Genomic DNA, 25,290 nt, shown 5'->3' on the forward strand with positions numbered 1-25,290 from the left:
CTAGTTATCAGTGAAGCCATTCATCAAGTCTACCACAAATATGGCAACAGTTGAGCATTGCTGCTCTTCAATGTTTCAGGAATGTCAAGTGGCTCGGTGTCCAGCAAAATAAGTAGCCATGAACATCCCACCCCCTGTTGTTACCGGGAGCTAGCTTCTTGTGTGGAAAAAAATGATAGAACAAGACATTTGCTTCTGGTTTCATTTAATTATTGGTTAATAGTCATGACTCAATTATTGCAGTAATTTGCAGCATTCGTAATTCGAGGAGAAACGTGGGCTGGTAAGGGCTTTTCAAATACGTAGCCCCAGTTATTTGGCAGTAAAGATAAAAATCCACTCTCTTGTCTGTATGGTACATGGCAAATGTGGGTGGTCACACATTGAACACGAGATTCTCTTGTCCTTTCTTGAGACATGAATGGCCCTATACTATGTGAACCGGGAGAATTCCAGAGGAGTGCATAGCACCTCTTGTAACATAACCAGGAAAACTACTCCTGTGTACCTGCTTCAAATCACACTAGAGGTCCATGCAAGGGCAGCTCCATGGTCACCTTGAGAGCGTTACCTTTGTGTTTTCAATGTACTGTGAAACCTGTCACAGGGTGGAACACAGCTCTTGAGTGTCCAACTTGTATCATGGGAGTCTTGTAATGGGGATATAGGCAGAGGCAAGGATTGGGAAAGGAAAAATAAAATGTGGAGAAAAGGAGTATTCCCTCTTTACATCTTTAAGAGGAGTTACTGTGTTGTGAAACACAAATGTGTGTATCTCGCATCAAAGAGCTCTGTGTATCTGTGGATTGTAATTACCTTCTTGGAACAGTTGGTATGTTAGACAGACCATGTGTTAGCCTGCAAGAAAATCAAATTAATCTTAAATTACTGTTTCAGTCTAGGTCTTGCAGTTTTCTCATTGATGTTTCACCAAAAAAAAAAAAAAGTGCTAGAGTTCTTTCTTTGGAGGGGAAGGGGGCAGAGGAAGGGCTTCAAATTACTTCTGAAGATCAACTTTGAATGATATTGGAAGATTAACCTTTCTCTGGCCAGTCAGAAATGCCTGTGCTCTCCATTAGTAGCTGAATGCAAATCCAGACAGAAAAGATTTAGAATTGAGAAAAATTTTTTGGGTTGAAAGAAGCTCCTGTAAATTCCCATGACCTCTGTTATTTTTCAGAGTTGATCTTAATACAACTACTGGCTTATTATTTCCATTCACATCTAGTATAATGCAACAGAACTAAGTCTTTTTGAAAGTTTTACTCTAGGCAACAGGCTGAGCTTTTAAAAAGTCAGAAGTGTTACTTCAGTGTCCTGGTTCTGTTGACATTTGGTTACATTCAGGCTTGGAAGTTGTGAGTGTCACCATTTCACAGTTTTGGAATTGTTCTCTTTGGGATACATTCATAATTGGGTCATCTTTTAATTGTATTTCACCATACTTTGGTGTATCTGTGAACATGTGTTCAAGAAAGCCTATTGTCCAACCACAAGTGGCGCTGCAGGTAAAGACAGGTGCTTCAGCAGAACTGTAGGTCACTTTGAGCTATAACGGTAAAGTGTGTCCTCAGCATTAGCACACTGTGCAAACATTTGGGGCTGCAAACATTTGGGATATGTATTTAGATTCAAGGTGCACAGCAAAACACAAGGTGTGCATTGTCTGTTGTATTCTCCTTATATAATTTTCCTGTAGTCAGCTCTAAATGAGCTATTCGCCACTCAGATGAATAAACAGAAATACTTCCAAAATGCATAAAATATGCATAACTGTGGTTAAACAGAGGCATAGGATTTTTTTGCTTTTTAACATTCAGCCACTTTAACTGTTATATAAAATACCTGTAAGAATTAGGACCTTGTAATGCGACCAGCCAAAGTGTAATTAATCTCAGGAGTTTGCTGGATTTGCCAACTGCAGCTGATCTGTGAGTTTTAACTTACAAATAATTGCAGTGTTTGTTTTACTAAAATTACCCACAAAGAAATTGGGCAGAATAGCTTCCAGAGAATAGCAGCTAACATGGTCAAAGTTCTTAAGAAGCTTTTAAACCCAGAATTCATGGCTTAAGCACTTAGACTACATCACAGAGCTCCTCCAACTCCAATCTCAGATGAGCATTGGCATAGAGGAACCTAAGCCTTTCTTGCCTTTATGTAAAATGGAGCAAAACAAGCACCCAGGCACTGACAGAAAGTTAGCAGGATCTGAGATCTCTTCTGGCCTATGTCACTTTTGAAGAGACCAGTACTCTTATCATTTAAGTTCTTTTCCTAATTTGATACTTATGTTGTTGGGGAAAGGGGGATCTTCAGTGGATGTGGGTTTTTTTCCACAAAAACAAATAAATGAGTAATAATTTCTCTTGCATAGTAAATTCACAGCCTGCCGGAAACAATTGATCCCTGGGGTAATATGAGAGCAGAAGGAGGATGCATGTCTCTTGAGGAATTTGCTGCAGTATTTCTGTGGGGATGTAAATGTGTAATCGGACAATCTGTGGATTTGACTTTTGTTAGGAGAGTTGTTATAGTAAAGGTACGAGGAAGAATTACTTCAGTTGGGATTAGGGAACCATCCTCTGCAGATTGCGTGTGCATGTTACGGAGGAATTGGTTAGAAAAAGCAGTTTTAGAGACATGGGTGTGAAAGGGTGTGGTTGTAAATCACAGAATCTCCTAGACTTGAAAAGATCTGTAAGATCATCTAGTCCAATCGCTAACCTAACACTGACAAGCCCACCACTAAACTATGTCTCTAAGCACTATATCTACATGACCCTTAAATACCTCCAGGGATGGGGACTCCACCACTGCCCTGGGTAATGCGTTCCAATGCCTGATGACCCCTTCAGTAAAGAAATTCTCCCGAATATCCAATCTAAATTTCCCTTGGTGCAACTTGAAGCTATTTCCTCTTGTTCTGTCACCTGTTACGTGACAGAACAGGTCAACTCCTACCTCTCTGCAATTTCCTTTCAGGTAGTTGTAGAGAGCAATAAGGTCTTGCCTGAGCCTCCTTTTCTCCAGGCTAAACAACCCCAGTTCCCTCAGCCACTCCTCATGAGACGTGCTCCAGACCCCTCACCAGTTTTGTTGCCCTTCTCTGTACATGCACCAGTGCTGAGTATAGGGGTAAAATCACCTCCCTGGTCCTACTGGCTACACTACTCCTGATGCAGGCCAGGATGCCGTTGGCCTTCTTGGCCACCTGGGCACACTGCTGGCTCATGTTCAGCCGGCCATCAGTCAACACCCCCAGGTCCCTCTCTGCTGAGCAGCTTTCCAGCCACTCCTCCCCAAGCCTGTAGCATTGGTGGGGGTGGTTGTGGCCAAAGCGTAAGAGCCGGCATTTGGCCTTGTTGGAACTCATACAGTTTGCCTTGGCTCATCGATCTCATCTGTCTAAATCCCTCTGCAGGGCCTCTCTACCCTCAGGCAGATCAACACTTCCATCCAGCTTGGTGTCATCTGCAAATGGACTGAGGGTGCACTCGATCCCCTCATCCCGATCATTGATAAAGATGTTAAACAGGACTGGCCCCAATGCTGACCCCTGGGGCACACCACTCGTGCCCAGCCGCCAACTGGAATTAAGTCCATTCACCACCACTCTCTGGGCCCGGCCTTCCAGTCAGTTTTTTACCTAGCGAAGCATATGCCTATCTGAGCCATGAGCAGCCAGTTTCTCCAGGAGAATGCTGTGGGAAACAGTGACAAAGGGTTTAGTAAAGTCCAGATAGACAACATCCACAGTTTTTTCCCTCATCCACTAAGCGGGTGACCATGTTGTAGAAGGAGATCAGGTTAGTCAAGCAGGACCTGCCTTTTGTAAACCCATGTTGACTGGGCTGGATCATCCGGTTGTCCTGTGCATACTGTGTGATGGTACTCAGGATGATCTGCTCCATCAGCTTCCTTGGCACCGAAGTCAAACTGGCAGACCTGTAGTTTCCTGGATCCTCCTTCCGACCCTTCTTGTAGATGGGTGTCACATTGGCTAGTTTCCAATCTGCTGGGACCTCCCCAGTCAGCCAGGACTGTTGGAAAATGAGGGAAAGTGGCTTGGTGAGCACATCTGCCAGCTCTGTTGGAACTCTTGGGTGGATTCCATCCGGTCCCATAGACTTGCATATGTCTATGTGCTGCAGCAGGTCACTGACCATTTCTTCCTGAATCAGCATGTTTCAGTTTTCTGCTGATGTCAGGGGTGCAAATTGGGAAATTATAGCTTTTTCTTTTAAAAATGGTTATTACAGAAGAGTGAGGGGGCCTAGTTCTCTCCAGCCTGTATTCGTTGCAATTGGTTATACCAGCGCAAGCTGAGTGAAAAGATGTGCTGTTGTGATTCAGTACCATTTTTTCCACACTCAAATGAGGGAGCACAGCAGCGAATATCTGATCCAGCAACTATGAAACCTACACAGCAAGCACAGGTCTGTATGCCAAGCATGATGTCCCTTTTTGATGATGCTCTTTACTTCTACGTAAAGGCTGCAGAAGCAGCCTGCCTGTTTGCCACGTACCCTAGCTTGACATTTTCCAGGTGTTTCACATCAGTGCGTTACAACAAAACCAGTGAGGAACTGGTCATTGCTCTAGGATATTCTCGGGGAAGGGTGGAGTCTTTTTCACTTAACCTCTGACTCCATTCTGGCACACACAAAAATGGTAACTTGTATCAGTGAAAACAAACTGCCACATGCCAGAAATACTTGGGTCTTGCAAATATTTGTGCCCTAGACGCACAGTGTCCTCTAAGTCAGAGTGAAGCTGATACCGGCTGAGTATAATGAAGATTTTTTTCTGATTTTGATGAGTACTTTTTCCCTAATGAATTTTTTACAATTAAACGTAAATCCACCATTGTTTCAGGGGAACCCAGCGCACCCAAACTGGAAGGTCAGATGGGAGAAGATGGTAACTCCATTAAAGTCAACGTTATCAAGCAGGATGATGGCGGCTCCCCAATTAGACATTATCTGATCAAATACAAAGCTGTAAGTATGACTGACACACCGGATTTGTATTTAGCCTGTTCAGTACTCAGGCTTCACTATGTTGGCAGGCAACCCTCAAGCTAAGATCTTGTATGTAGGCCAGTATGGCAATACATGCTAAGCAGATGTGATGGAAGTGTATAGGGTATGAGACATGAAACACACAGAAGCAACATACCCAGTCTCTGTCTCATTTATTTTCCTTTCACTTTGACTATGAAAGATTATTTCTCCATGCTGTCTTCTGTAGAACACTGAGCTTATGCTAATTATACGCACTTAGTAGTATTTCATTTCATATGCTTCTGAGATGGGATTGCCAGCAACAAATTAAATAGCAGGGGGCCAGAAGTTCATCGTGTAGAGCATTGCCCACCTTCAGACACATAGCCAATCATAACTTTCTGTTGGTCATTGAAACTGCCATATTTGATTGAGTAATGGATGCTTCAGTACCAAATTGTTCTGCAGATTCGGTAAGGCATTCAGTGTAGTCAGTGGATACACAGATGAAGTGAGAGATGCTATTGAAAGCGGTTCCCCTTTAGGCCTGACTTAATCAGCTCTGTAAATTACCCAGGATTGCAAAATCCATGATTCTCTGAGCAAAGCATCTAGTCCTAGCCTTGGAAAAGAACATCTATGTGATGAGCAGCTAGCATTGTTGTAAGCTGAACGTGGCCCTTGTTTTGTGTTATGTGGTATTTGATGTTTTTTCCCTACAATGGGAAAATGAAAGAAAAAACAACCAACCAAACCCCAAAAAAACACCACACTAAAACAAGAACGCCCAGTCAGAGAGATTCCTTAGCATATCCCGGAGGAATCGGGAGGAATAGGACCTTGAAAGAGGGTCAGTCAGAATATGAAGCTCTTCAGGGCAGCAGAAAGAAATGCCAGAAGGTATTAAAGCTTTTTTCTATTGTCTGCACACTTTCTCGGTCGTAATACACCTGGGGGCAGCTCAGCTGTACCAGTATGTTTGTGCTGAAATATGGACGCTTTCCAGCTATTAAGAAAGCAGGACACTTTCTCAGTGACTGAGTCTGGCAGATGTGGTGCTGACCTAATTCTGTATTGGCCATTAGTAAGCTTTTCTCTATATGCTACAAATGAACAGTCCTTAAAGTTGCAGAGCAAACTTTGTACTGCAGTCTAGAAATCCCAAGGGTATTCGTTGCCGCCATCATTTTGTGCATCTTAGGCTACTTAGAGCTTCTTAGAACGGGGAGAGTCTTTGGAACGTCAAAAGGACAGTCTGGTATCACAGAACGATAAATTCTGGCACAGATGGAAAAGTGTGTTAACACAGAGTTCCAGAAAACTGCCAAAGACTGTCTCAAGGGACCTTGGCAGTGGGTTTTTCAAATTCATCTGGGTGAAATGTGCATCTGGATTCCCTGAAACTGGAGTAGGAATTGCCAAAGTTACTAACTGTATACACCTTTAAAAAGCTCTCTTAAGCAGTGTGGATTAGAATGGCAGTGGTAAGCCAGGCTGGAGCCATGTTAAGAGGTAAATCTCTGTCTCTCAGATTATTTAAATGTGACATACTAAGGCATGAAAGAACACTCTTAAAGTGCATTGCAGGGCAGAGACATGCAGAAGTTGCAGCTTTTCACCTCTGAAATGGAAGTAGTCTAGTGATAAGGCAAAGATAGGAAAAAGAACGGATGCATTTTCTTCAGGTGTGGTAACCCTGCAGAAAATGAGATTCTGAGCGGGAAAGAGGCTGCTTCAGTATCTCTTGTCCTCTCCACTTAGAGCCAACAGTACCTGATATTTTGCTCCCCTGAATTAGCTGAGTGTGTGCTTGTGTAGAAACCACCCCACTTCTCCATTTGTTAGTTAGCCATTACAGTGTTCTCAGAGCTGGCTACTAATGTTGTGCTGTGTGTTTTGCATCCCTGCCTGTCAACTTGCTGCTCCGCAGAAGCATTCCTCAGAATGGAAACCAGAGATCAGAATCCCATCTGACAGTGACCACGTCACGCTCAAGGCCCTGGACTGGAATGCAGAGTATGAGGTTTATGTGATAGCTGAAAACCAGCAAGGGAAGTCCAAGCCAGCTCACTATGCTTTCCGAACTTCTGCTCAGCCTACTGTCATCCCAGGTACAGCAGTCATAAGCTTTACCATTGTTTTCTGCTTCCAATTAATGCAACAGTGCTGCATCCTTTAATGTGCCTGAGTAACCCTGACAACTTGCTTGCTTAAAGCCATTATCACAATTGGTTACCCATCCAAAGCTTAGTTTTTGCCATGTACATACGTGTACTGTAGTCCATGTTACAGTATGTACAGCATTAGCAGTACACTGTTAGGAATGCTACATGACAAATCCCTGTCTGACTGTTTGCAGGGAATGTTGGCTTTTTGTATCGGGGTAACAGGATTGCCAGATGAGAAAAGCAGTGGCTAGCTAACGCTTTCTGAAACGAGAAAGCAGGATTCCCGTTTTAAATTTAAGCAAAAGAGACCATTCAGATCTCTGGGGCAATGCTTTTCACAATGCAGATTTCCTTTCCAAATCTGCTTTGGGCTTGCTTATTGCTCGTTTGTACATCCAGCTCAGCCTTCGGAGAAATAAAGGCATAAGGAGTTCGCTAGCAGTTGGAAAGGGAGGGACTTAAAATCTTTCTCTGAAGGTTTTTTATTAAATGAAATTAGGATAAAATTACAGTAATTTTAAAACAGCACTGGTTTAATGTTGGGTAGGGCACTAGGGAAAAGTAACTAAATAGCATTAGAATGCTGCTGGAAACTCATTTCAGGCAGACCGTACTTAACAGCATGCTTAAAAAGTGAGGTAAAAGCACAAATGCTATGAAAAACAAGCAGACCCTATCAGCTGAGGTGCTAGGAATGTAGCAGTTTGCTAGTTCGCTGGAAGGCGTTGAAAGGACAATTAGTATTTCTTTTCTACACAGGTAGCGGTATTGCACATTACCAAAAAAAAAACCCAACAAACAAAAAACACCTCAAGGATTAAATTGCTGGACTATCTGTAGATTAAAGTTCTGATTGGTTCAAGGCAGATGGGTGAACTTTAAAGCTGAGGAGTCAGTCAAGATAAGTCCTCACTGCACAGCTGGAGTTAAGCATGTTCATGCCAAGATTGATGCTGACAGTCCATATCGAAGGGAGTGATTTGATTTCATTCTGTCTTCTAGATTAACTCAATCTCATATTTTTCTTCAGAACAACTAGAGTTTTCTTCAGTCTTTCCCTTACACTGAGAATTCAATCCTTGGTCTGCCCCCACTGTGCCCACTTCCTTCCTGTCTGAAGGAAACAGCTGAGACCTTGTGCAGCTTGCGTGCTGAAACTCCACTTGATTAAGCCAGACAATGTTGTTAAGCATACAAATGAGTGACCTAGTTGGTTGGGGCTTGAAAAATGTGTATGGTAGGGAGGAGGAGGATAAGGAGGAGAAGGGAAATGGGGCAAAAGAGAGATTGGGATGTGTGTTTGAACAAGGCTGTAGTTTTGGGTGGAAGGACCCTCAGTAACTCATTAAGCAATTTACTCTCTGATTCTCATTTTCAGCAACTCTAATACTTATCACCCTCACATATTTGAAGGACAACTGTGACACTGATGTGGCAGGAGAAAGTGAGGGTAATTTGGCAAAGAGTGCCTTAAGGTCTGTTCAGAGCTGAACAGTCAAATGCAGTAGGCTGGAAACAGCAGAAAGTGGTTCCTTTGCACTGTCATGGAAAGTTATGAGTTAAAGTTACGAGATGGAAAGTTACAATTACGGATCAGTCTCTTTGTTCTTCCACACTCCTTTGTGTGCAACCATTGTTGCCTCCCTGTGCTGATACTCTCTTTTAGCCTTTGTCATGTGCCCAATGGGGCAACAAAGCTACCCAGGACAGCTGGGATGTCTTGCACAGGTGTATTAGCAAATTTTGAGAACACTTTTGCCTTTGGAATACACGGTGTTCCTACTGTAGTCCATGGCAATGGGAGGAGCAACAAGCCCAGATGCCCCTAAGGCCTTTAAATCCAACAGCAACATGGGCAAGGACCCTCTAAAAAATGGGGTGGCGGCGGGCAGGGGGGAGAGAAAGCCCAGTTTGTTATTACAGGTGTAACTTCTTTGGCCTCTCTGAAATTATTCCTCCTTTAGTCTGGTTTGAAGCATAGGAGGAATCAGGATTTGAGGCCGCCACTCAAAATGTTGCGCTTGGAATTGTCGGAAGCACTTTGAAAAGCAGTCGTTTCGGAGTGCAAATTTGCTGCAGGATTGACCCAACAGATGGATGCAGTTGCCTCTCAGAAAGAACGTGCTCCAGTTCAGGGGCAAGTAGAGCACCGTGCAGTGAAATGAGTACTGCTGGCTATGCTGGATTTGTGACTCTTTCTGTAGTGGTTTTGTTTCTTTTTTTTTTTCATTTTGTAGAGAACTTTGGTTTCTATTAGGCCTGACAAGGTGCTTCCAGACCCTTTGGTTCCCTGAGCTGATCCCCAAACAAAAATGTTGCGGAAAATATTTCCAGAGGGCAGGCTGGATTTTTTTTGACATGCAATCCAAAGGCCTCTATTGAAATGAAGGCAAGTATGCCAAATTGCAGTAGAGAAGAGGCTCTGTGTATTACTTTCCTTTAGCATCTCTTGTTTTCATGGTGTTTAGCTTTCACGTTTTGATTTCAAAATGAGCTACATAGAAGTCAGAGCCAATGCTTCTAACATGGCATTGCTCTGCTTGACAGTAATAGCTAGGGAATTTCCTGCGGACAAAATGTATATTTATTATGTAGAGTCCTTTGTTACCAGCATCTGTAGAGTGTCCTTAAAGTGGCTGTAAGGATAAGGGTAGTATTTTCAGTAATAATAATAATTGTATTAGAGTAGTTTACAAGCAGCTAGAGGGCTAAATGGAAAAGTTAGTCCTGTATTCTTGAGACATCGTTAATTCTCCTGGGTTTTACTCACCTGGATCTATTATCCAAGTCCTTTGGGGGAAGGACTTGGACAGGCAGGTGGATTGTCTGCTACACAAAAGCTTTTTTTTTTTAATATCCAGAAGGCAGTGTTGTCCTTTCAAATACCAGATAACCATTTTCCTGTGTTTCTCGCTGAGCCTTCTGTTCCATTATTTTTAATCTCATTTGCTTGCAAACCCCATACACCCTGACTTGGACCCTGCTCTGCAGCTTTGGACATTGCTGAGCTTCTGAACCAGCCCTTTTGTCAGTGTGAATGTGCTAATGCTCTTCTTTAACCTTTGGCCATTTTAATTTACGAAATTAAATAAACCTTTGATTCTTATGTTTTCTGTATTTATGACCTAATTTTTTTTATCTATTTTTCTCTCTTTCTCTCTTTCTTTCTTTTTCTTCCTCGTCCTTTCTTCCCTCCCCTCTCCCTTCTTCCCCTTACTCCTTTCCTATGTCTGTCGTCATACATGTCACCTTGGATCTCACGGGGAAACATCCACGCTTGCCACATGCACCAAATTTGTTTTTAAACAACCATATTTTCCCCTCCTGGGAACCATTGTCTGGCACCTGCAGCGACCTTGGGAAGTCCATCAACGTCGTCCTCCTTTGTTTCATTGCTTCTTTCTGCAGTGACTCTGCTTTTGCTCTGTTAGAAACTTAAAATAAAATAAAGCAATATTTGCTTGAAAAGGCCTGGGTCCCACCAAGGCATGAAAGCAGATAACTTTGCTTCAGAGGATCCTGTCAGTTCAGGAAACAAAAAAACAAAAAAAACAACCCACAAAAAAAAAAACCCAAACAGAACATTTTTTAAAAAATGTTTAATTTGAGAGTCAGTATTTTGTAACAAGGAAAAAAGGTTTAAGCCAAGTTTTTTTCTCTTTAACGTTTTTTGTTACTTGTAATGAATTAGCCCTTTTTAATGGATGTAAAGAAAGATTTTTGTTGTTGTTTGCTTGCTGTTTTTCATCAAAGGAAGGTACAATATTGAAAGCCTTTTAAGACACGGCTTTTTACTGATTTCTCTGCACATCTGGTGCTGATCACCACTGTATTGTGCAAAAGGCTTCTAAAGCCCCATCCACAAATCTAAACCCACAGACTATAAAAAGAGTGAGAAGATTTGTCATAGATAATCCTACTGGTTGCCCAAATGTCTTTGTGGACTTTTGCATGTGTATTCAAATTTATGGCCATTAGAAGGTTTTCCTGATGTGGTGGTCTGAATATAAACATCTTGTGGGAATTACACTGAAGAGATTTCTTTTTTTCTTCTTTATGTGGTTGAATCCTTGTGACTCCATTGGCCCGTTGTGTGCAGTCAAGTATCTCATGACCCATAGTGGATCTGGGCATAATACAGCCCATGAGCGTACAAATTTGCAATGGATGTTTATCTAACATTTTCTGGTTTTCCACTACTCTATTATCAACTTCATAGAGAGATCCCTTTTCTTGCCATTTTAACAGAAAAGATTAGCTTGGATCAAGTTACTTGACCAGCTAAATTATTATTATTATTACTACTGATCCTTACTAATATTCATGGTTAACTGTGCATGTGACACTACCAGACAGGATTGATCCATGGTGTAAAACGGTGCAATATAATGCATCTTTGTTACCATGTTCTGTGTACTGCATTTCATTGAACAAATTTCAGTTGACTTTTTTCTTTCCTCTTGTTCTTACTTAAAACAAAAAAAACCCCACAAACAAAACAAACACAAAAAACCAACCCAACAGCAGCAAAAAAAAAGCTGTTCCCCTCATGAATTGTCTTTGTGATGGGAAATCCATTTGGCTCTGATAGTCTTCTAAAAATGGGTGTGTGTCTCCCTCTAGGTTTCTTTTTCTCCGTGCCTGGGCCTGAGGTTGCCAAGGATGAAATTGTTGATGTAGTTGTTGAACCATCTGTACAGAATGTCTCAAAAACTATCAGTTGTCTGCAATGGGATTAATCTTTCTAACAAAATTCTAATAGGGACAAACAAAAAACCCTGCCATCAGAGCATTTTATGCTCTGCACATAAGTCTCTGCTGTGTTTATTCAGACCTCATTCATTATGATTTGTGAACTGCTTTTCTATCTAAGTGAATACTTCGTGCAGGTGTGTTGCACACAAAAGCATGTGGATTTCCTTTAAAAAAAGGCCTCAGCTCCAGTGTTCTGGAGTATAGAAATTTTTTTCACATCTTTTGAGTTTACACCTTAGTGTTACTGAAGTACAGCAAGAGTAATCATAATACTAAAAAGTTGTGCGACCTTCCCCTATAGCCGAATTTATTAAGTTCATCTGTAGATCTGATATCAGCTTGTATCATGGGTTTCCCCTTATCCACAGACAGAGGTTACTAGCTGAGGGTGAGATTTATCTCACCCAATTCCTAGGTTATTAAAACTACCTTGCCTAAACTATAACTTTACATAGTGTTGCATGGAGAGAGAGCAGCACCTCTGGAGGCTGTTCTTCTTATTCAAGGAGAAGGTGGAGATTTAAGGCAGCGGAGCTGCATTATGCTCTGAGTGGCCGGCTGTCTGTGGTGCCTTGGCAAAGCCCAGACAAGTACATGAGAGATCGCTTACATGGCTGAAGTTACTTAAAATGAATCCCATACTCAAAGGCAAACCGGAATCCAGTCAACATCTAATATATACAAAAAGAGCTTCTCTCCCTGTGTTTGTAAAAACAAGGAGCATAACCGATATTTTTACCACCAGTTTATGCACATTTGTAACATGTCAGATACTAGGCATACGTTGGATCCCTGAGGTCTGACAGTTAATGCTGGACAAGGTCCCAGGCCTTATTCTTGATGTAAATAAAAAAATAAAATAAAATAAAATTTTAAAAAGTTTGTAGCAAAGCCACCTCTTTTCTGTGCTCAGAGATGAGACGTAGATCCAGATCTGGAACCAGAAGACGTTCAAACACTCAGATTTTCAGTGCACACAAGCAATCTTGCAAGCACCATGTTCTGTGGGAACAAGTCATACCTACAGGAAGACTGGAACCTCAACCCTTAGCAACGATGTTTCCATGTGTTTGACGAACTGCAGAGCCTTGTAGGTTCTCACATGGCCCATGGGATTCCAGCAGCTGTACCCCTAGTTTGCTGTTAAGTCTCTATATACTTTCAAATATGTTTGTCAAAGCATTACTTTGGCTGCCTTCGTTTTACAGGAAGGCCTGATATGATAATGCTCTGCGCCACCAGGATCAGATGCAATTGTTCACACCTCCTAGTTTCTGTTAGACAAAAAGAAGTCTTTGAAGCTCTGCTGACTCTTGAAGGTGGTAGAGTGGAACGAGCAGCCAGTGGCACTGGGGTGTGTGAATTGCAGTAGTGTAGAAGGGCAGCTGTGGCAGAGGTTAGACTGCAGATCAACTGTTCAGATTTACAGTCTGTTTTACTCCTGTAAAGAGGATCTTCGTGTGACTCACTCTTTGCTTACAGTTTTTCCTTTCTGTATGCTCTTATTCCCCTTTTCATCCTTGTAAAGGGAGTCGGTCATAGGAAAATAACAGGAGCAAACCACTGAAGCCACACAGTTTTGGTGACAATCTAAAAGGAGTTCAATAGTAGTCCTGGGAAGTACCCATTGCCCTCTTGTCTTGGAAGGAATGCTTCACAGACCGCTGTGTATTTCTGCTACCTAGCAGCTAAGTTAAAAGCAAGCATAAATTGTCAAGCCTAAATCTGTGTGGAAACAGAAGCTGTTGTCACGTGGAATTGAAGGTTGCTTGCATGGTGCTTTTCTCTGCTATAAATTGTGCAGAGTGTCTGAGAGAATGAGGTTTGTAAAATGTGGCACCCCTCATTTGAAGGATACTTCTAAGTGTTTGCAAATTAAAGCTGTTGGCATCCACTGAGAACAAATAGCTTTTCTCCTAGGGTTTGGGTTTTTTTATTCTGATGCATGAAATGAGTTTTTACTTGTTTTGTTTGTCGTTCTCTCTTCTGCCAAGTATCGTAGGACCTTTGAAATGCCTGAAATCATATCTGCTTCTCTCCATTTCTTTTTTTCTCTCTTTGTCTGCCTGTGCCTGAACATTCTCTGCCCACTCTAGCTGAGACCCCACTAGGAAGACACATCTGAGTGGTTCTGCTCTCTCGGACAAGGCTGATGTCTGTACAGAGTTGCAGAAAGTAAAACTGATGGGTCATTTGATTGTACTCTGTAAAATAAGGGTGATTAGAAAGGTCGGTCTTGCAGGAAGCTCATTTTCCATTGAAAAAATAATTTGTAATTAATAAATTCTTCACTTCTTTAGAATTAATGTGTTTCCTTATTAAACCTGTGGAAGTATTATTCCTCTTAGTCCTGAGAACAGCAAAAGGGAATCAATGGAAATCTCGTCAGGTTGAACGTGCTCTGGATCAGGTCAGAAATGTCCACCATCTGTTTACATGGTAGCACTCACTGGTGATACACATGTCCTCTCGTACACGCAGTGTTAGCAGCTGATGCTCAAAAACCTAACGGTTTGTTTATACACTTCTTTTGTATGCTGAATTGTTTTAGGCCCCAGCAAACTCACTAGGCATATTAAGTGTCTAAATATTAGTTTCATTAAATACAACATAAATTTAGCTACAGGATGGAGTGAATAGCTCTTAAAGTATTTGTAGATTGATTTAATTTAATCAAATGTGCCAGTCTGTGCAACTGAATGATATACAACATGCTTCCAGCATTTTATAGCAACACCAAAATTCCTTTACAGACTATATACAGAAAAAACAGAAATGCAGCCTCCGAGTTCATGGGGTCTTTAAGGATTCTTATATTATTCCTCCTTATTGCTAGTCTTGGAAAGATTTGGAATATCAATTCACGTCATGAATTAGAATTTATAAAACCAGAACTAGTGGAAGAGTTATGAAAGTTACTGAAAATGGCAAGGCTTTCTTACTAGCCTAGAAAAAAAAAAAAAAAACCAACAACAAACAACAAAACAGTGCAGGTGATTACCTTGGACCAGTTTCATTGTCTGAAACCTAAAATCTGAGAATAGCACAAAACCAAGTGCATTCCTCTGCAGATTTGCCCTTATTCTCCCCACCTCCGTACTCTTCTTCCTGGCAGCCCTTCCTGTTGTAGCTGCTCGTGCTCCCTGGGCCAGAGTAGGAAAGGTAGTGGTTTGGAAGGGAGGGAGAAACAAGGAGGGGAGACTTGTACCTATTCAGTAGCTCCTCTTTGGGTGTTTAGAGAGAAAAGAGTTATTTCGTAGCTATCATAGCAGAAATTGGAAGGGTAGTGCTTGGTGGTTTTTATAACCTTGTGCAGTGGGTTCCAAAATTTCAGGGCTAGTCAGTCTACTACCAGTTTACAGCAGTTCTTGTGGACTGCTGTCCTGCAGCACTTCATGTTGAAGTGTCATTGACAGCACAGTCACTCAATGTAACTTGGGTGCTCTTTGCAATTTTGTGGATCAGCTGCAGATCATTTTCTGTGGCTGCAAGACCACACAGTCTGGGTTAGAACTGTATCTTCATGCTGATTAAACCAAATGAACTTCTGAGGATATTCAGAATTACTTTGTATTTATATAGGAGCCCTCCTAGCGTAGCATTAGAAATAGTTTATGTCCTCGCTTCCTAAATGTAAAAGATAGGGCCAAGTGGAAGGATAGCGGGGCACATCTTTGCTACGAACTGTTGGTTATATTGGCTTCAGCAAATCTCTGGCAGTTGTAGTGGCTGAAGCTTTACTGTTTAAGGGATGCTTGGGATCACAGAGAAAATTAGTGGCAAAACAGAGGTTTGAACATCTTTATCTGTCGTGTTAGTCATAAAACCATCTTCTCTCTGTTATATCTGATCTTGTCTAACATTTCACGTGAGGAGAGCCTTGCGGGTTATCTGATAATGTGCTTGTGGTTTGGACGAGTTTCATAAAAGCTGGGATACCTACAACGATTTTCAGATTTTCTGTCTGTGAACATTTAGATTTTTGTTCATGTTACCTTTGTTAAGTGTTTTCAGTGCCTTGCGAGAAGCTGATGTAAGCTACATAAAAGCAAAATTTAAATAGGCTGTAGATCAAATCATGGAGCCATCACTGGGCCTCTGAGTAGAATTCTGGCACTTTCTCCATCGTGCATTGTTATTAGCAAGATCAGTCATTTTGGGGGGCCTGGTACTTGCAGGGGATTTTTTGGAAGAACAGAGCATTTGCTGTCCCAATGGATCATAGAGCTTGCCAAGGGCTATAACTATCAGAGAAATAATACTCTGCATCTCAAGCTCTAGTCACAGAAATGCACAGACACAGACACATAAACATAGAAGAACCCACCATTGTCATTTTAAGTGGAATGGCAGATGTTGCTTGGAACAAAAATAATCTTTTTCTTCCTTTTTTGCTTTCTGTTACTAATCTTAAATAGAGACAGGTGAGTATTCAGACGGGCTTTTCTGCAGTAGTGCTAAATAATCTGCATAAAACTCCTGTTTGGAAAGTAAAGCGGATTTCTATTCAACCAAATTTGGTGGAGAAAGATACAAAATTCTGCTCTCATTTGGGAATTTTTGTTAAAATTTCATACATTATTCCTACCCTAAGCTCATCCGCATTGTTTCCAGTTTTTGAATCTTGTTGTATCTTTGCTCAAATAAAGTGCCTTTATTGTATGTACTATTCTGCTGCATATAAGGCTACAACAACCTAATTCATCCCTGCACATTTCTTATTTGAAGTTACATTGACTGAGTTTCCCAAGGTATTTTTTTTAATTCTTCAACCATGATGGTGGTATTTCCCTGAATTGTCATCTTCCTCAGCATCTTTTCTGAACAGCTTTCCCACATTAGTCATACCGATGCCACAGACTCTTTCATTTCCAGCTCCTTGCATCCCTGTTTATAGATGTCCCTTGGTACTGCCAGAAGTGAAATGATAACACACTGGCCCAGGTTCCCGTGGGAATACCTGAACCTTTTGATCTCCAATGGCACAGCACGCTGACTCCTGCACAGGGAAGAAATTAGTTCCTTCCTTACTACTCATGTAAAGCAGCTTACCCAAGTCCAATACCATGTGTACACACTAAAGCGCTTGAAAACAGCCACTGCTGCACTGCCTGCTGAGGACCCAGAAGCTCTGGCTGTGCCCCATAGGCAGACGCTGTGATTGTCCTATGGGGTTTGCAGTTTTTGCAGTCGTTCTTGCAGTTCACATGGGCTGCGTACAATAGTTCACAGGCAAGATGTGGGCAATGTATAAGGCTATTGATGTGGTTTATGCCACAAATCATTCCTGACCTTGAGGGGCTTATAGCTGATACTGACAGGTCTTGTAAAAGCTGGTGGGGAGAGGAAACAAAGAGTAGGACTCTTTGCTTTGTTTGAATGGAATCATAGAATTTTCAGGAAGATGTCTTCTAGCACATGTGAAAACTCCATCTGTCCCAGGACGAAATACTTTGTCTCATTCCAGCTCTGGTGGCTGAGATGAGGTATATTTTGGAAGCACAAGAAGGAACTATTATCCTGTAATCCTGTCTGTGATGCTTTCCTGCATGCACCCTTACTAGCCTGCCAGGGAGCTCATTCCCAGAAAGATGATGTAGATGGGAAGAAAATGTTGACACGTTTAGCTTTTTCTCCTAGAGCTGGTGTGAGCGGGAATACGTTAATTATTGAATAATCCATGCAGGAATCCTAAATACATTAGAAGAGGGAAAATACATGACCTCCTCACTCCCTGCATGCACTGGAGGGCGATTAATTCATTTAATTACGCAGCTTGCTGCAAGGTGCTGGCAGGGGTCTGGTCTGTGGCACAAATATTCTGCTGAACATTTAATGGACTTGTGATGTAAGTGTCAGAGTTGGGTGCCTGAGAGTGACTTTTGGAAACAGTCAAATGCAGAAAGAAACTTTCCTGTTGGAATCTGAATTCCTTAATACATATCAGGGTCACAAAATGAAACAACGCTTATCTGCCTCATACTAAGGATATCCTGTCTCCTATTTTTAAGTAACAAAATCTGTGGCAGAGGCTATGGCGCTCTGTGTGTGAGCCCTGGAAATGATCTCTCCACCTGTCATAGTCAACATAGATTGGGCTGAGTGGAAAGAACTGCTTTGTTGGGCTTTTCTGCAAAGAAAACATTCTAAGTGTTTGGGGGTTGTGACATCCAGCGGTAAAAAAAATGCAGTAGAAATGAATAGAATTGCATCTTAATTGAAGGGAAAAAAAGAACCCAAAATACTCCTACGGACAATGACAGACATGCTGCTCTTGTTCAGCTGTCTCAAGAAGCATTAGTAAGCAGCTCTGTCAGACGCACAGGCCTCTGCTGAGTGCACAGTCCCACAGTGAGAGGCAGATTATGTGACAGCTGAGACTAGCAAGCTGGTTTTGAGTAGTTTGGTTCATCTGAATAGGTGCTGAACTGTATGAGCCAACAGCCAAATGCTCTGCCTGCAGATCAGCAGCATGGGAAGAATTATTCTGAATAAAACCACGGGAACAAAAAGTAGTTTGTGTTTCGGGTATGATAGTAAGAGACTGGGAAGCTGCAGCTGGCAACATTCAAAGGCTGTTCCTGGGGGTTTTGTGATGATCAAAGGCTTTGATAGGATTAACTGATGTGTTTATCCACTCCCTGTTTCTAAGAAAGTACTCAGCATTTTACAAGCAGGTAGAAAGTTAAAGGCACGTCCCTGAAGTAAGTACTATATGGGCAACCCCATGCATTTTCTAGGCGTCCATCACCACCTCTCACCTGCTGTCCTTTTGTCTACTGGAAAAAGCAAGGTATTTTTTTCTATCCTATAGCTGGGGAAACTTGGTGGAGATTGGGTGTGGTGGAGCGGGCAGCTGCTGTGACCACAACAATGTTAACAGAGTGACAGTCTGCTTATCTTTACCGTCTGCATCCTCAGAAGGCTACTTGGATTGCTGTTCGTACCTAAGCCAAAACACTCCCAGAGCATTGACTGATGAGCTCAGCTGTCTCTGGCTAAGACATGAAAAGCTTACCACTTGCCAGTTCTGGACAGCCAGGTCTTACCTGAGCAACAGGAAGGGTTTTCATTCCTCCTTTCATTTTCACCACATAAGGGGCCAATCAACGCTAAGGCACCACAGGTATCACCCAGTATTCTGTGTCCCACCAGGGCAAGTCATGCTACAGAGTGTAGGCTTTACTTGTGCCAGGCTGGCAATGCCAAAGTCACTCTGGACCCTAGACTTAGCCTTCATCTTGAGGAACCAGTGGAGGGAAACAGGAGCCCTTCAGACTTCCAGCTGGGTATATGCTACAGTAGAAGAGGTTTCTGTCACCTGCTTTCCAGCCCTTAGCCCAATAGAGACAGGAAAAGCCCCCTTAGGTCTGAGTGAATCTGTCTTTTCAGGTAGATTGTCCTGCATGTCTTTAGGACTGCTAGTTATAGCTCAAGGTTGCTAGAGGGAGGGTGTACTTTCTCTAAGTTTCCTATGCTGGCAACCTAAGCATAGCCGAATTTGAGCCGTAACTAGCCCCAACTCTCCTTTTAACAATGCTTTCTTTTCTTCTCTTTTTGATCTCTAAAGCCAGCACTAGCCCTACATCAGGCCTTGGGACTGCTGCCATCGTAGGCATTCTCATTGTTATCTTTGTGCTGCTCCTGGTGGCTGTGGATGTCACCTGCTACTTCCTGAACAAGTGTGGCCTGCTGATGTGCATTGCTGTCAACTTATGTGGCAAATCCGGCCCAGGAGCCAAGGGCAAAGACATGGAGGAGGGCAAAGCCGCCTTCTCGTGAGTACTGTCATCACTTATATTGCACCTTCTCTTGATCAGTGTGTCCCCTCAGCAGCTCCAGAAAATAAATTGTTTTCGGGAGTTCTGGGTTTTCATCTCTGATGAGGGGGTACTGAAAAGATCGGGGGCCACGCTGGTTCTGCTTTGTACTTCCAGGAAAGGTTTTTTTCAGCTGTTTCTGGTTTAGTCCTGTTCCTGTAAGTAGCCATCAAATGGCTGGCCCAAATGCTGGACATCACAGTGGTCTTCTGTGCTGTAGGTAATAAGTGGAAGGGGGAGTGACAAAAGGAAATAATCCGCTGTTTAGGCCAATCTGTTTCTGTCATTTACTATCTTCGTTTGCAGCATGTCTTTGCAGGAGGATACCTAGTGTGAATGGGAACCAATCTCCATGCAATTCCCTTGTTACAGGAAAGATGAGTCCAAGGAGCCTATTGTGGAGGTGCGGACTGAAGAGGAGCGGACCCCCAACCACGATGGGGGAAAACACACAGAGCCCAATGAGACCACCCCACTGACGGAGCCAGAGTATGTTGACATTAGTCAATCTTAGCACAGAGTCAGTACATTGCACTCAGTCACCTTAATCCCCAGTCTCTCGTGCCCATGTCTTAGGGCAGGAAGAGAAGAAGAAAGGTAAACTCTCCACACTTTGTTTGTGACATATCAGTGAGGAAACGCCTCCTCTCTTCCCCAAGATTCAGTGACTCCTATTTCCAGCACTGGAAGGGGACTAAAGCAATATTGCTTGAAAGGCCTGTCTCTCTCAGTCCCATCCAGTGCGTAGATCAGGCATCTGTCCGGATTCACTGCAAAGGATCCAGAGCAAGAGCAGCCCTCAGCTAGCACCAACTCCTGCTTGAGCTCTGCCCTAGCAATGCTGGATGAGTGCTTGAACACCTCACGGTGAAAGCAGTCATCTCTACTGATAGCAGCAGAGTAGCTATGCTCTGGATGTTGGGAGAGGCATGGCAAGTCTCATCCTTCTGTGAGAGGGCAGACAGCTACCTATGGACTTTGTTTATATTGGAGAATTTGTTAGGGGCCTGAGTCTGCAAATTCACGTTAGCTGGGATTGGCAAGGTTTAAGTATTGCCCGCTCTCTATATTAAGCTCTTTCCTCAACAGCTGCAGTTCTAGTGTCCTCTGAGTACTTCTCCACAGCTTCTGGAGTAGTATTGGGAGGAATTCACTTTAGGAGGCTGCTGAAACGCTTGTCAATATTTAGGTGAGGTTTGGGATTGATGATGCAAGTTGGGTTCCTTTCCTTCAGCAGAGACATCACAGTGGTGAGGTGGTCAGTCTCTTCCACCTGCCTACTGCTCACCTCCTTCAATTATGTTAGCAGTGGGGCCCACTAGTTAAATGTCTCTGCCGGGAGTCTCTGTGAGGTGAGAGGAGAAAGTAGGCTATGTCCACAAGCAGCACTGAAATTCGGACACGCAGCACTGAGGAACAGCTGGGATTTATATTGTCCTGATTTTCTTGGCTAGTCTTCCCAGAGTTTTAACTCAATTATCCTCCTCCGTGAAGGTTTTCTCTCTGTTAATAAGCCTGAGGTGTTCTCAGGCACGCTGGCTTCCCATGGAATAAACCATTTGTTTTTCTAGCCTCGGATCCATGTACTTGTTAAGGCAACCAGCGCTACATCATGACTGCTAAAGCACAGTTACACTGTCAGATATTGTCGTAAAGCAAACCTTATTCTAGCTAACACAACAGGCTGGAATCTGGTCAAAAGGACAGAAAACATCACCTCAAAGCTGCATGTATGTATGTGTATGTACATATATATATATGCACTTGACATGCAGGTGTGAGAAAAAGAGTTCTGTGTGGTTTGATGAAGGCCTTAGACTTGCAGGCAAAAGGACAGGGCCAAGATGAGGGACTGGATTCAGGGGTCCTACAGGGGAACTTGTTGCGTAGTGACAGATGGCACAGGGCTGCAAGCTCAGGGAACTGCTAGAAAGCTTCCTTGTGAGGTTGGGTGGAAGAGGCTGAGAGGAAAGTTAGGCTAAAAGAGAAGGGTCTCTCCAAGTTGACAGGGTTACGCTTGGCTAAGACTGCAACCAAAATCTGCAGGAGCAAGCCACTCCCGAAGGATGTGTCCTCTTTGCTCTTTTTCTCTTCCTAGTTATTCTTTGGTCATCCCATCAGCCCTTGCTACCCTTTGCACATTTGACCTCTGAAAGGTTTCTGCTCCTCTGAGTACCGCTCCGTGTTCTGTGTGTTTTAACCACGTGTCATGCTGCTGCTGCTTCACCCACCTGCCTTGTCACTCTTACTCTCTGCTCCCCTTTCCTCTCCTGTCATTTACGGGCTTCATTGTCTCTATTTCTCTTCTACTCCTGTCCTCTTCACAGGCACCCCGCCGATACCGCAGCTACTGTTGAGGACATGCTGCCTTCTGTAACTACGGGCACCACTAACTCTGACACTATCACTGAAACCTTTGCCACTGCTCAGAACAGCCCCACCAGCGAGACCACTACGCTGACCTCCAGTATTGCCCCGCCAGCCACGGCCATTCCTGACTCAAACTCCATGTCACCTGGCCAGGCTACTCCAGCCAAAGGGGCAGCCGCCTCAGTCTCTTCACCACCACCCTCCTCCACCCCCAAAGTGGCCCCCCTTGTTGATCTCAGCGATACCCCAAGCTCTACTCCAGCTACTAAGAATTTGTCTTCAAGTGTCCTGTCCAACCAAGGCGCAGTGCTCAGCCCCAGCGCTGTTGCTAACGTGGCCGAGACCTCCAAAGTGGCAGCTGGTAACAAGCCAGCTGCCCCAAGCCCTGCAAACCTCACCAGCCCTCCAGCTCCATCAGAGCCCAAGCAGGAGGTCTCAAGCACCAAGAGCCCTGAAAAGGAAGCTGTGCAGCCCAGTACAGTGAAGAGCCCCACAGAGACAACCAAGAACGCAAGCAATCTGAAGAGCGAGGCTGCTTCAGGCAGCACCTCAAAACCCTCACAGAATGAGGACTTTAAAATGGACGAAGGGACCTTCAAGACACCAGACATTGATCTTGCAAAGGATGTTTTTGCAGCTCTTGGCACTACTACTCCCGCCAGTGTGACTAGCGGGCAAGCTCGTGAGCTTGCTTCTTCCCCTGCAGACAGCTCTGTACCTGCTGCACCTGCAAAGACCGAGTATGGCTGCCTTTAATCTTCTGTTGGTTGTGTGCTGTGTCCCTTGTGCACTGGTGCTTGTGCTGTGTTCTTGTTGGGTGTTCTCTTAACTAATCTCATTGTTTCCTTAGCAAACTAACTCACCTGTGAACCAACTAACCAGGGCTTGGCTTTAAAGGTCCAGGAGGAAAGCAGGAATAGGCTGTGCCAGGGAAGCAGAGAAAAGACAAACTCAGGAATTTATCATAAATGTGTTATTCTTTAGACTTTTATGCAGCTTTGTCTATGGTAGGTTACTCTTCATAAAAGAGATCAGAAACAGTTGAGTTTGATGCAAAGGAGGTGCTGTCCTCACAGGTGCTGGGTTCCTGCAGTTCAGTGAGCACAGCCACCCGAATTCAATTTCCTAACAGACCGGTGGAGCCCTTCAAAACTTATTTCAGCCTAAGGCAGAGCAGGAACTAGTGCCATCTGAAACTTTAAAAGCGTGGTACCTCTGGATTTGTCCCTAAACTGGCAAAAGGATAAGGCAATGCGATCCCGCCTGAGAGAGGGGGCGCAGTCACAGCACAGTCGGCCCAGGATAACTTGGCAGTGTGCTGTCCTGGTATATTAGAGATGAGTATCCATCCACTGTACCGGGTCTCCTCTTTACCCAGCTGATTTACTCAGAGAGCATCAGCATGCTCCTTGGCAGGACAACCCCTGGGGTCCTTTGGAGCCTTACGCCATCTGGACAGGATCTACTTTCCTCAGCTGAGATGAGTCTGCACCTTGGGTTTGGCAGGAGACACTGTAACTGGAGAGTGAAAGCAGCATGAAGTCCTCACCTGAGTAACTGGGGGGAGGGTCCCCAGCTGTTGCGCAGATGTTGGACAAGAATGCTCTTACTGTGTCGATTTGGATGGCAGTTGCTGACAGAGCCATGAGCACGGACGCCTGGAAAAAGGCTGATGGAGAAAGGCCAGTTGAAAGTGGATAAGTCACCCTTGAGGGGACAAGTACATAGGGTCCCTGTTCCTTCCTTCCTGGCTTCCTATTTGGACACCGTGTGTTGATAGAGGCAGGATGAAATATAAGGAGTATCTTCTCTTCCCTGCCTGAGCGGGGTCTGTGCTTTGTCGCGAGAAAGAGTCCTGAAAAGGCAGCTCGGATTTGTTGTGGGAGCAGCTCCCAAAACCAAAAGACTGAGTTCACACTGTATCATCAGCTTTTGCAAAGGAAAGCGTATTGAGGACACTGGGATCTGCAGTGTCAGCTACACTGCTGCCAAGAACCTAACTAGCTGTTCTAGAGCTAAGTTTACAGCTCGCTCAGATAAGTGTAGGCTATGCTGTAGCAACCCCACTGGAGACATACTCTAAGTCACGGCTTTGGTTAGAACTTTTTCCATCCCCACATCTCCAGGAAAATTACCTCATTCTGGAAGTTTGTATTTAATCCAAAATAAAGCATTGGCCTTGACTGTTGGCTTTGACACTGTAATTGCAATGTGCCTTAGCACTCACAGAAGAGCAGTCAGTCAAACACTGTAGAACCAAGAACCAGGCTCTTTCCAGATCTGAGTGAAAACCCGCGCTGTTTTACTGTATTATTCAGGTGCCTTTACATCTTACGGCTCTGGCCTCCCTCCCTCCCTGCTGTCCTCCCGTCCTCCCCTAAGTCAGGAGACGTTCCTGCCATGTGACTGTTCCACAGCGCTGCCCTGTGCCCCGCACAGCTCCGGAGCATCTGGCCCTTCCTGGAAAGCCTGGGCATCGCAGCAGGTGCACCAGGGTTGGAGGGAACCAGGCAGCTGATGGGTGCAGCTAGCTGCTCCCAGGCAGAGAAATCCACGTTCACTTCAGTTCGCTGTAGCTAAAGCCACTGCCCTGTCACGCTGGGTGCTACAGCGAGACAAACAGAACAGAGAATTGTGATCTGGTACTGAGCTGAAAGGAGGTAGGAAATGGTTCTCCCGTAGTAAGGAAACATTTTGACTGAATTCATGCAACTTGGTCTGTGCCACGTGAGTGAATTCTTGGTACGGTGGAATGCAGAGCTGTGTTCTTTCTGCCGATCCAGCCGCCGCCTTCTGCCTGTGCTGCTCATCTGCTTCCCTTGGGGCAAATCAGGATTGCAGCTGTAGGCTTATATTCATCTCACCTGCTCATCAGGGTGAGTTAAGATTGCAGTCCTCTCAGACTAACTTTGCGGCTAATGGGCTGGAACGGGCACTTCTTCAGGGAGGCCGCCAGATTAGCCTTGTGTGGCACTTTTCATGACTACGAGAGCGTTGGGCAAACAGGCTTCTCTGATTCTTCAGTAAAGTGCTGAGAGACAGGCTGATGAACCTGAGCTTTAGCCTGTGATGGTGTTGGCCTCCCTTACACTTGGGAAATGCGTTTGACAAAATTCACTACTTCTGCTTTTCTCTTCCTGCGATGTGTACTGGGAAATTCTGGGACTGATT

General features: G+C 43.9%; 1 protein-coding gene across 1 annotated transcript in view; it reads left to right on the forward strand.

Moving 5' to 3' along the window:
• Positions 1-25,290, forward strand: part of NCAM1 (neural cell adhesion molecule 1) — a 70,236-nt gene that overhangs the window by 44,343 nt on the left and 603 nt on the right. Inside the window, exons 14-18 of the mRNA XM_009882477.1 lie at positions 4,879-5,003; positions 6,937-7,117; positions 19,500-19,707; positions 20,122-20,238; positions 22,077-22,859. Coding sequence (XP_009880779.1) covers positions 4,879-5,003; positions 6,937-7,117; positions 19,500-19,707; positions 20,122-20,238; positions 22,077-22,859 — 1,414 coding nt within the window. The remainder of the gene's footprint in view (positions 1-4,878; positions 5,004-6,936; positions 7,118-19,499; positions 19,708-20,121; positions 20,239-22,076; positions 22,860-25,290) is intronic.

This window comes from Charadrius vociferus, unplaced genomic scaffold, assembly GCF_000708025.1.
Source record: "Charadrius vociferus isolate BGI_N301 unplaced genomic scaffold, ASM70802v2 scaffold1413, whole genome shotgun sequence".
NCBI lineage: Eukaryota > Metazoa > Chordata > Aves > Charadriiformes > Charadriidae > Charadrius > Charadrius vociferus.